Source organism: Dermacentor silvarum, chromosome 5 (assembly GCF_013339745.2).
Source record: "Dermacentor silvarum isolate Dsil-2018 chromosome 5, BIME_Dsil_1.4, whole genome shotgun sequence".
Taxonomy (NCBI): Eukaryota; Metazoa; Arthropoda; class Arachnida; order Ixodida; family Ixodidae; genus Dermacentor; species Dermacentor silvarum.
Genome location: NC_051158.1, coordinates 3038738 through 3051069, shown reverse-complemented (window position 1 = coordinate 3051069; position 12332 = coordinate 3038738). Strand labels below are relative to the sequence as shown.

At 50.6% G+C, this 12332-nt stretch overlaps 2 protein-coding genes across 2 annotated transcripts; one reads left to right on the top strand and one right to left on the bottom strand.

Annotated features, from left to right (window-relative positions):
* Positions 1–6558: 6558 nt before the first annotated feature.
* LOC125945300 (uncharacterized) lies at positions 6559–9523 on the top strand. Its single transcript, XM_049667070.1, has 2 exons — positions 6559–6614; positions 7994–9523. The coding sequence occupies exon 2, from the start codon at positions 8179–8181 to the stop codon at positions 9313–9315; it is 1137 nt and encodes a 378-aa protein (XP_049523027.1). The 5' UTR covers positions 6559–6614; positions 7994–8178; the 3' UTR covers positions 9316–9523.
* Positions 9524–9668: 145 nt separating this feature from the next.
* LOC125945301 (uncharacterized) lies at positions 9669–11120 on the bottom strand. Its single transcript, XM_049667071.1, has 2 exons — positions 11019–11120; positions 9669–10650 (listed from the first exon to the last, which is right to left on the bottom strand). Exons 1-2 carry the CDS (start codon positions 11032–11034, stop codon positions 10100–10102), a joined length of 567 nt encoding a protein of 188 aa, XP_049523028.1. The 5' UTR covers positions 11035–11120; the 3' UTR covers positions 9669–10099.
* Between the last annotated feature and the right edge of the window lie 1212 nt (positions 11121–12332).

Sequence of the window (12332 nt, the reverse complement as noted above, 5' to 3'; positions counted from 1 at the left end):
CAGAGGACAAAAGTCATGACCTCGGCAGCAGCTACCATGACAGCCCCTGTGCCAACATCTGCGGTCGTGATGCAACAATCCAGGGAGCCGCCGACTTTCCGCGGTTCGCCATGTGAAGACGCCGAAAGCTGGCTGGAAGCATACGACCGGGTCGCTACGTTCAACAAGTGGGACTGCGACGAAAAGCTGCGCCATGTTTACTTCTCTCTTGAAGACGGCGCCAGAACCTGGTTCGAGAATAGGGAACGTTCACTAACAACCTGGGACCTCTTCCGAGCCGCCTTCCTGGACACCTTCACGAGCGTCGTCCGTAAAGAAAGAGCTGCAGCCTTGCTGGAAAACCGTGTACAGCTCCCGAATGAGAGCATCGGTATGTACACTGAAGAAATGACTCGATTGTTCCGGCACGCCGATCCAGCTATGCCCGAAGACAAGAAAGTTCGCTTGCTCATGCGGGGAGTTAAGCAGGAGCTATTCGCCGGACTGGTACGGAATCCACCAACAACAGTCCAAGACTTTCTCTCGGAGGCTACGACGATCGAGAAAGCACTGGACATGCGCAACCGGCAATACAATCGCCGTTCGACGCCACACTACGCCGAAGTCCAAGGACTTTCCGACGACCTACGAGACACCATCAGGGCGATAGTACGCGAAGAGCTGCGGAAGTTGCTACCGTCGTCGCAGCCTCAAGTTGCTTCCATCGCCGATATCGTGCGGGAGGAAATCCAGCAATCGCTAGGACTTCCCGAATCGCCGCAACCCCAGCCGGAAGCGATGACATACGCCGCCGTCGCCCGTCGTCAAGGCCCCCCTCCGCGCTCGCGCCAGGGCCCCGTAACGCCGCAATTCCGTCGCCCAGCGCCGCCGCCGCAGCCAGCACGCCCGCCCGTCGCCCAGCGCAGCTACCCGAGAAAAACGGACATTTGGCGCGCCCCCGACCACCGCCCGCTCTGCTATCACTGCGGGGAAGCCGGCCATGTCTACCGCCGATGCCCATACCGCGAGATGGGCCTACGAGGGTTCGCCGTCAACGCGCCACGTCCACAGCTTGGTGAGCGACCACGTGACATCGCCGACTACCTCGCCGGAGCCCAGTGCCAACCACGACGACTCTCACGCTCGCCGTCACCAGGCCGCTACATCTCGCCCCATCGCCGTCAGTATACCGGTCCCACTCGGGGCCGATCTCCCAGTCCTTACCCGGGAAACTAAAGGCAGCAACCGATGGAGGTGCGGTTGCTGTACGACGCAATACCGAAGATCCTCCGCCGCCGACGAAGAAGATTCGCGAATCACCACGACGAGGTATCAGCACACCACCTGGCAAGAGCCCTAACGACAACACTTCACCGCCGAAAGAAGACCTACCGACGCGACGTAGCAGCAGCGAAGCAAGCCGACGCAGCCGTGATCCGACGCCACGATTTAACCGCAACGCCAGACGACGGTCTACCGACTTAGACGTGCTAATCGATGGTCATAACGTCACTGCTCTCGTCGACACTGGAGCCGACTATTCCGTCTTCAGTGGCTCGTTCGCCGCCAAGTTGAAGAAGGTGAAGACTGCCTGGCAAGGACCCGATATCCGTACAGCGGGAGGCCACCTAATAACGCCGGCTGGAATCTGCACAGCACGAGTCACTGTGAACAACCGCACTTACCCGGCAAGCTTCGTAATCCTGCAGCACTGCTCCAGGGATGTCATCCTAGGCATGGACTTTCTAAACCAACACGGTGCAGTCATCGACTTAAGGTCCAAGTCGGTAACGCTTTCAACGCACAACGCGATACCACCGGATACAGACATCAGTTACCATGCCTTGAATGTGCTAGAAGAACAAGTCACCGTTCCGCCTCGCTCCAGCGTAATGATTTCCGTCGGTACCGAAGTGCCTGCAGACATGGAGGGCGTCATCGAGGGCGATCATCACTTACTGCTCGACCGTGAAATTTGCGTCGCTAGAGGCATAGCTGAGCTACGTGCAGGGAAAGCAAGGGTGATGCTCACGAACTTCAGCCCCGAATACAAGCACATTAACAAAGGCACCACGGTCGCCTACATCGACGAAATAGTACAAGCCAGCAGTGCTTTCGCCTTCACGGATTCCAGTGCACCTGCAACGACGACTATAGTACCTGAACCAACTTTCGACGTCAATCAGAACCTTCCCAGGCATAAGAAAGAACAACTAAAAGCTCTGCTCCTGCAATACAAGGACTGCTTCTCGTCGGCGTCAAAAGTTCGACAAACCCCTGTCGCCAAGCACCGCATCATAACCGACGAAAATGTCCGCCCACTCCGTCAGAGCCCGTACCGAGTTGCGGCGCGCGAACGCGAGGCCATAAGGCAACAAGTCGACGAAATGCTACGCGACGACATCATCCAGCCGTCCAAGAGTCCGTGGGCGTCCCCCGTGGTGTTAGTGAAGAAGAAGGATGGAACCCTACGTTTCTGCGTCGATTATCGTCGCCTCAACAAGATCACGAAGAAGGACGTATACCCCCTCCCACGGATTGACGACGCCTTGGATCGACTCTACAACGCAAAGTATTTTTCGTCGATGGACCTCAAAACCGGCTACTGGCAAATCGAAGTCGACGAGAGGGACCGGGAGAAGACTGCCTTTATAACACCAGACGGACTGTTCGAGTTCAAGGTCATGCCGTTTGGTCTTTGCTCGGCACCTGCGACTTTCCAACGCGTCATGGATACAGTACTGGCAGGCTTGAAGTGGCAGACTTGCCTCGTGTATTTGGACGACGTCGTTGTGTTTGCCTCAAGCTTCGAAGAACACCTGCGGCGCCTTGAAACAGTTCTTCAAGCTATCAAGACCTCCGGACTCACGTTGAAGCCAGAAAAGTGCCGCTTCGCATACGAGGAGCTCTTGTTTTTGGGCCATGTCATCAACAAGTCTGGAGTGTGCCCTGACCCACAGAAAACGGCGGCCATCACTGACTTTCCTCCGCCCGCCGACAAGAAGGCAGTGCGTAGATTTCTTGGCTTGTGCGCCTATTACAGGCGCTTCGTCAAGGATTTTTCACGGATCGCCGAGCCACTGACGTACCTCACGAAGGCCGACGTCGAGTTCAAGTGGGAGACGCCGCAAATCGAAGCATTTGAAGAACTGAAGCGACGCCTACAATCGCCGCCCATCCTTGCGCATTTCGACGAAAACGCCGATACCGAAGTCCACACCGACGCAAGCAGCGTAGGACTCGGCGCCGTGCTTGTGCAGAGGACTGACGGACTAGAAAGGGTTGTAAGTTACGCTAGCCGGTCGCTATCGAAGGCGGAATCAAATTATTCCACAACAGAAAAGGAGTGCCTCGCCATCATCTGGGCTACATCAAAGTTTCGCCCCTACCTCTATGGCAGGCCCTTCAAAGTTGTGAGCGACCACCACGCCTTGTGTTGGCTAGCTAACTTGAAGGATCCTTCAGGTCGCCTCGCACGATGGAGTCTGAGACTTCAAGCATTCGACATCACCGTCGTTTACAAGTCCGGGCGAAAGCACTCGGACGCCGACTGCTTGTCTCGCGCCCCCGTCGAACCGCCGCCACAGGATGACCAGGATGACGACACTTTCTTGGGACCCATCAGTGCCGACGAATTCGCCGAACAACAGCGAGCCGACCCGGAACTAAGGAACCTTGTAGACTACCTGGAAGGCAAGACCGTCACTGTGCCGAAGGTGTTCAGGCGAGGATTGGCGTCGTTTTTCTTGCAAAACGACATTCTCCTAAAGAAGAACTTCTCGCCTCTCCGAGCCAACTACCTCCTCGTGGTACCCTCAGCATTGCGTCCAGAGGTTCTGCAAGCTCTCCATGACGACCCAACAGCTGGACACCTCGGTTTTTCCCGCACGCTCCCGAGGATACAAGAAAAATACTACTGGCCTCGCCTCTCTGCCGACGTCGCCCATTACGTAAGGACATGCCGAGACTGTCAGCGACGCAAAACACCGCCGACAAGGCCAGCCGGACTTCTACAGCCGATCGAACCACCTCGCCGACCGTTCCAGCAGATTGGGATGGACTTACTGGGGCCTTTTCCGACGTCGACGTCCGGGAATAAATGGATCGTCGTAGCTACGGACTACCTCACCCGCTACGCCGAAACAAAAGCCTTGCCCAAAGGCAGTGCTGCCGAGGTAGCCCGATTCTTCGTTGAGAACATCCTCCTGCGTCACGGTGCCCCAGAAGTCCTCATCACCGACAGAGGTACTGCCTTTACGGCAGAACTAACTCAAGCCATCCTGCGATACAGCCACACAAGCCATCGCCGGACCACCGCCTACCACCCGCAGACGAATGGTCTCACCGAGCGCCTAAATAAGACCATCGCCGACATGCTGGCAATGTACGTCGACGTCGAACACAAGACGTGGGATGCCATCCTTCCGTACGTGACCTTCGCATACAACACGGCTGTGCAAGAAACGACGCACATGGCGCCGTTCAACCTGGTCTACGGAAGGAACCCGGCAACGACGCTTGACGCCATGCTACCGGACGTCACCGACGAAGAAAATCTCGACGTTGCCACCTATTTGCAGCGTGCCGAAGAAGGTCGACAGCTCGCCCGACTGCGCATCAAGAACCAGCAGAGGACCGACAGCCGACACTACAACCTTCGACGACGCTACGTCGAGTACCAGCCCGGTGACCGTGTTTGGGTCTGGACTCCGATACGCCGACGAGGACTTAGCGAGAAGCTGTTACGTCGCTATTTCGGACCATATAAGATCACCCGACGTATTGGCGCACTGGACTATGAGGTCGTGCCAGACGGCATTTCGCAATCACAGCGGCGCCGGGCACGACCTGAAGTCATCCACGTGGTGCGTCTTAAGCCTTTCTACGCCCGCTGACAAACTTAGGTACTTTGTTACTTTGTTATTGTTTTTTTGTTATTTTGTTTATTACGCATAGTTTTGTTTTCGCTTTCGTGTTTGTTTTGTAGCATCGGGACGATGCTTTTAAGGGGAGGGTATTGACACGTACACATGTTTATCTTTCACCGGTGGCCGCTTTCAACATTGGCTGACAAATGTTAAACGTTATCGCTCGGCGCAGGACGCGCCTGCATTGGAAGCTTCTCGGACGTTATCAATGCTTCTATCCGTCGTCTGTGGTCACCGACGCCCATGTAATCTGATTGTATGAGCGACGCGAATTGTCTAGAACTTTCTGGAAGACACGCGGACATCAGGGATTAATCTGGAACCTTCGATGACTCAGGTATAAAAGCCGACGCGTTTCGCCGCTGATCAGATTCCGACGATCGCCGACTGTGTTCGCCGCTATCGTTGTGCTTCAAGTGTAACTTGCTTTTGTGGGCACAGGTTCGCCCAATAAAGAATCAGTTTCGTCATTCCCAGTTTTACGACTGTTTGCTTCATCGTCACTACTACGTGACAATATTCAGTGATTGCACCGGAATCACAATTAAACATTTTTAAAGTCAGAATGTTAAATTTCAAACACTACGTGTTCAATGTGTTTTGAAGCATCATAGCCATGACTGCGCTAAACTTTTCTAACCAGATTCCTCGGGCACCAACTTCGGCACAGATCTCCAAAGAAATGATTACAATTAAGACGTTTCAATCTTTGCGGCCAAACTTACGCAAGAATAGTGCGGCATTGCCGGTGAAATTTTGTTGTCCTTGCAGGGTTACGCTGCACCTATAAATATCATTGTCTTACGGGAGAGAGAGAATCTGAAGCTGTATGTGAAACAGGAACACGCAAAATATAGTAAAATGTGATAGTATCTTTCGGCTGTGCAGCGAAAATACGCCGCGATAGCGTATTGTATTTTCAAGTTTTTTTTTTCTTGCCACAGGTATACTGTGCAGCACCTGCAAAGTGCGAGCCGTTTCTGTAGAGAGGTTGTCTCAACTGGCACGCGAAATATAATGGACCTTTTTCACGGGCGCCTTCTGCGCATGCGCACCGGAAGTACTCTGATGGCGCCACTAGCGGCGAGGGCCCGAAACATTTTTGGTGACATCCGCCACAGTGAACGCACGCACGCACGCGTAGTACACGCACGTACGATCTCTCCGTGTTGGCCGCGCAGCGTCTCCGCGGGCGGGATCGCAGCTTTGTTTTTCTTTCTTCGCGATGCCACAGCGATGTGCTGCCGTATGCTGTAGTAATGCCAGCGGAAAGCCTCCAAACGTGCGATTTTTTCGGTTTCCTGCCGCGACGCCTCAGGCAACGAGATGAAAGAAATGGGTGCAAGCAATACATCGCGTCAACACCGACCGGACGCCTTGGGAACCGACAGCGAACTCCCGCGTCTGCAGCGATCACTTCGTAACAGGTAAAGAAACAGTGACTTGATGTTCCTTATTACTTGATTAACAGCGTGTCTGCTTAGCCCATAAGTGTTTCAATCGAGCTCTTTCCGAACGGGGCATGGCGGCTATCGTGCATTTGTTTAGCACACGATGTTGGTCGTGTTAGCGCAGTCTCACTTGTGTCGTGCACGCGTTAATAACTGAAACACTAAAGGAACTATTTAAACATTGCATTTTATCGCAGGTGCGCCCTCACGCTTTATGTCCCACCCGGACTACGTACCATCGGTTTTCAAGCACACGGTAATGAGATGCCCTGGATCCATTGCTCGCTTTGAAAGATTGAAGAAACGGCAAGGTATAGGCTGTGTGTGACGCTGTTTGAGGTCCCTCAACTGTCAGCAGTTACCACCTTACAGTAATCTTTCATTTTCAAATCGGCACTTGATCTTGTCTTTCATTATGAAGTCGCCCGCGTAGTGCTGAATGCGCGGGCTCTCGTGCGATCGCCGAAGCCAAGCAGCATCGTATCGTGGAGTACTTGAGTGACGCTTCCCGAACACCGAGAGTTGATGGCTATTCCTGCCGCAAAATTGCTCGCGCTGTCCTCTTGGACGAGTCAGTTACGGTATCGGCGGCCTAGATGCTCTTTTGTCTAAACACCAACCAATTTTCAATGCAACGATTACAGGGCGCTCTGTTTACCATGCGTCGTTCTGTTTCAAAGTGAGATTAAGTGGTCACTTATTTATAAGTAGTACAGACTTATTTTATATTTCATGTTGCACCTATTAGTCTTACATCGCAAACTGTTGCACTGTAGAGTGACTGAGTGAAACAACTTTATTTAGGTCCAGAGAAGTGTAGTATATTTTTTTATTACGATAGCAATTATATGGACACTTCCACCGGATTTCTGCCGTCGGCGTCGCCGTCGCCCTCGCCGTGAGGTTCCGTATAGATAAAATCTTCGCCGCGCGCCGTATGCCCGAGCGGAAGCGTGCGGGGACGCACGCTGTCACGGAGAGCGAACGCACTCAATCTTCCACGCGCAAGCAAGGAAGCGGGAAGCGAGCGCCGGAGGGAGCGGAAGGGGGGGGGGGGGGGGGGCGCATTTCTACTCTGCCAACAACCGCGCTCGTCGCTCGCTCGCACCGTCGCTTATCTCCACACGGCTCTGACCTTTATGCGCCGTGCATTCGCCGCTCAGTTTCCGTTGAAGCGATAGACCGCACGTACCTTCGCCCGCTGCTTGCTGCCAGCGTTTTGACAGTCGTTGTCTGCAGTCATTCAGTGTATCTATTCATGTTTGTTTGTGCGCGCTCACACCACAGTTAGTAATAGTCGGGCCACATTTTCCAACGCACGCTACACATGCAATCCTGCCCGGATCGGCAGTGCAGCGCTACAGGTGTGCCCCTTCGCACGCGCTGCCCACGGGCTGCGCTTCTCATCAACACCACCGTTTCACGCGCGCCTTGTCGTGGTCATCGAGTCTCTCTTCATGTCGGTCTACTTACGCCGCAGCACACCTGCTTACTTAATCAGCTCATGTTTACTACAATTCATATTGCTACCAAAGCCGCTCACCTTACTTCGTATGACATTGCTGTGTTGCTATCGCATTCATTGCTTCGCCCTTAGGGCGAAACTGTGACATTTTTTTAAATTTTATTTATCAGCCTCAAGACCGGCAGATGCAAGTAGCCAAGCCGGCAGCTGTGCTGCCAGATCAGCTGTTGGACAGGGGACTCCACCGAGCATCGCATCAAGACAGAATGCAACACCACAGGATCATCAACCAGTTGCCAGGGCATCTACACCACCTCTCGATCAAGGAACACCATTAAGTGGAGCAGCAAGTGCAATGTCATTAGGTTGTACGACCTGTGAAGATAGTGCGGAAATGTATAACATACCAGCTGAAAATGAAAAGAGCTACCAGGCTAATGATTTCTCTCTAGACCACATTATACTGCTTGAAAGCCAATTGAATGCAGAAAGAAAGAAGGTGCAAAAGTTAGAATTACAGCTAAAAGCTGCTGAGGAACAAACAGTTCAATGGCAGGCACATTACTATGAGCTGAAGGCTACAACACTGTGCCTTGATAACATGAAAGGTGCTGAGGATACATTATATTACACAGGACTGCCTTCTGTGCAAGTGTTTATTGATATACTAAATTTAGTTCTGAACAATAACCCTCGGTTTGCAATAGACATAAAGAGCAGGTCACTTAGTGCTGCCGAGCAGATGTATGCAGTACTGGTTCGCTTAAGAACAGGTATGGCTACACAAGAGATTGCTCGTAACTTTTCAATTTCAGTGCCGTCATTCAGCCGTATATTTTCAGAATGGGTACTTATATTGCAGAAGGTTCTCACTGACATAACTAGCTTTCCCACACTTCCTGAAGTGCAACAACACATGCCACCTCATTTTAGACGGTACCCAAATACACGTATAATACTTGACACGACAGAAATCTGTATACAAAAGCCCTCAAGCTTAACTGCCCAGAGACGAACTTTCTCCCATTATAAGTTTGCAAACACAATGAAATGTGTTGTAGGCGCAACACCAGACTGCTATGTTAGCGTTGTGTCACCATTATATGGGGGAGGAACGAGTGACAGAGCTATTGTGCAACAGTCTGGAGTACTTGATCTATTCGAAGCCGGAGATGGGATCATGGTTGATAAAGAATTCAACGTAGATGACCTTCTGCCACGTGGTTTTGTCCTTCATACGCCCCCATTTCGCATTCCTGGAGAAGCGCAGATGAGCGCAAAAGATGTCGAAGCCACAAAACATGTTGCAAGTGCACGGGTGCACATTGAAAGGGTCATAAGAAGAATCAAGGAGTTCCATTTATTGGACAGACCCTTACCTATTAACATGTTAGACATAGCAGACGCAATTTTCACAAAATGTGCTTTGCTCTCAAACTTTAGACGACCACTAATAAATAATGTGAGGGAAGTGGAGACAGACACCATATAATAGAACGAGAAATCATGCGGTACATTTATTCAGAGCAATTAAATGGGGTCACAATGCACCAAAGTTTTATTATGCAAAGGAACAATGTACCACAAAGCATGTAGCACATTGTCATAAAATAAAGGGAACTTTCGCATTTGGATTCAACAATTCTTACCTTGAAATGGGACACTAACACACCTTTGCAATGTGGGTATTTCAGCCTATATTATCACTTTGTGTGCTTTAGTCTTCTAATCTTCATTTTCAAATTGTCCTCATCGCAGTCGTCAACTAGATAAAACCCCAGGGCATATTTCTTGAATGACACGTAGCCTGCATCTGTGGTGTAAAGAAATCCAAGGCGTCGGATACGTCGTGTCATCAGTTCTGGAATTATAGCAGCCTTATAGAAGTAGACCAGGCCCTGAAGGATGTCTTCCCAAATTTCTTGATCAAAATGTATACGCTCCACTGATATGGAGTGTTGAAGGTCAGCATGGTCGGTGAAGATAATGAAGTCGCACCATGGCTTCTTCGCGACTCCCATCTGTCCTTGGACTTGATAATAATAATAATGGTCTTTTTTGAGGGTGATCTCACCATTGGTTACCGCTGAGCAGAAGACTTTATCAGAGCAGGCATCAACGACTCTTTGCCCAGCTTTCGAAGCGGGGCACTTCACTTCTAGAAGCCCATCCTCACTGCCATCTCTCACAAGGCGATCGGGCGATGCGGCAATGAAAGAATGCAGTTCATGAATGTGCAACCCAGTCTCCATGACATCTATATCTTTGTCATAGAGTCACATCGAGTCTACGTATTTTTCAATCGCTTTTGGTTCATTATGTATGCCGTAGAGCCTGGGGTCACCATTCTTCATTGTTTCTCTGCGAGGGTAAAGTATTTCTTTAACAAGCCCTTCTGGCTTCAGGCAGTGCAATATCCTGCGGAACTTTGAAGCAGTGAGCCTGCCAGTCCTTTCTGTGAGCCATGCAGGGTTCTCATTCTGGCCTACTGTTTTTGCACATATATCTGCCCTCTGTGTAGTTGTGAGTGACATCTGTTTGTTGAAATATTCATTGAACAATCTGAGGCACTTCTGCGAATTCAGGTCCTCTGTGTCCGCAATGGGGCTCACATTTCTCAGTGGTGCTGGCCTCTCTGTGTAGCGGTTCCACACCAGCTCAGGTGCATGTGTGGCAATCTCACTCCTAAACTGCAACAATCCGGACTGCCCAGCTGTTTTGAGATGAGGAGGAAGCTCTCGCTTAGCTTTAACGGGCACAGTCTTGTTTATCACATGCTTCTTAAATGTGATGTCCACCAAGGGTTTCGTCACCAAATGGTTTTGTCCTGTAAATAAGAAAATGCGGGGACTTGTACACAGATTATACACATGTTGCATATAGATTACTGGCCTAGATCTATTTTGACATTTGTTTACGCATGCGGTTATTTTGCACTGATGATGTACACTGCAAACTACTGTGAATCGAATCAGCATGCTAGCTCGCATCTCTTCAGATACATTCTTTCTCTATCAGAGTGCTTACATTTTACATTGAGGTATCATTACAAGGAAAATTGATACCAGACCAAAGCTCCTTTATGAAGTCGCTTGTCACATCGTCCTGTGTTCTACGACATACCTCCCTATTATGTTCGCTGCATTTTACCTATTTAACTTGTATCCATGCTCTGAATAAAAAAATATGCCTTACCTTGTGTTGGTGCCATCCATCTGCACGGGACACTCGTACAAGACGGCTTTTGGATGCTTCGAATGGCAAACAGCAGTGCAGCTATATGCTGGCACCTCTGGCTTTGACTAAAAAAAATCAGAAAAAAAACATGTTCACCTTTAGATGCCTGGTAAATGCTGCGGTGTATGGGCAAAACAAAGTTAAATGTAATGTTTATAACAGAATAGTTATTTCAGAATACGATATCAATGCGGACTTGCTGCACTACTCTGCAGTGAAGGCTTTTATTGATTTTAAAAAGTTTTTTTCCTAGCCGCACGGTCAAGGTTCTTAACGGTGCGGTTATCCGTTCGTATATAGTGAGCGCAAACGGTTTATACACGGTAGGCACCTTTTTCTTGCTTAAATACGGTGGAACATCAAATAATCGCCAGAACTATTCGCCCCGAACTACTCTTCGCAATCATACTTGCCGACTGTCCTAATCAATGGGCCCGAACCAGTAGCGTGTGAATGCTTTTACGACAAGCTTGACCCGTAGCCTGCGGCTCGACTCACTTTGTAAACGACAAATGAATGTTTTATGACAGCGAGTCGTAGCGCAGTGTTTCCACGTAGAGACGGTGACCGCGCCGCCGCCTCGCGAACACACCGTTTTCCATATCGTCTTTCAGTATTATAAGGGCGGGTAGCACATTCATGCACAGCATTTGACATGTCTCTCAAAAATGTACTTACCCAGCAACGCAATCGCAGTATGCTTGGACGACAGCACTTGCTCCGCCTTCAGGAAGCGTTACGACTTGCTTGTAGTGGCCAGCTTTCATCGAGCAACACAACAAGTTTGGTCCCTCCTGGTTGTCGTCGCATCAGACATTCGATCCAGCGAATGTACCTCTCCTCTTTGAACATCCAGCTGCCGGTGTGACTCATCGAAGTGGCTGTCGATCACGTTGTCCGTCACTGGCGGCACAAACTCCAAATCGCAGCTCCATTGACCGCCGGAGTCGTGAAGTTTCTTCAAGTCTTCAATAGAAAAAATGCTAAAAAAAGCTTCGCAACAGTCGACAGGCAGCTAAGAGGATCAGCGGTGCCGATGCTGGCGTACTGCGTATATGCAAAACTGCAGCAACTTTACAAATGACACCTGACACACTGCACGGCACGCAAGCTATCCCGCGGACCAAGAACCAGGGGACCCCGTCGCGTCGATCGACAGCCACCGTGTTTGCTTCTGGCTCTCGCCGCTAGAGGCGCTCTCCCATCGTGAAAAAGGTCCATTGTGCCCGTCAGTTTTAAGTTGCTAAACACTAATGTTGTAACAAATATACT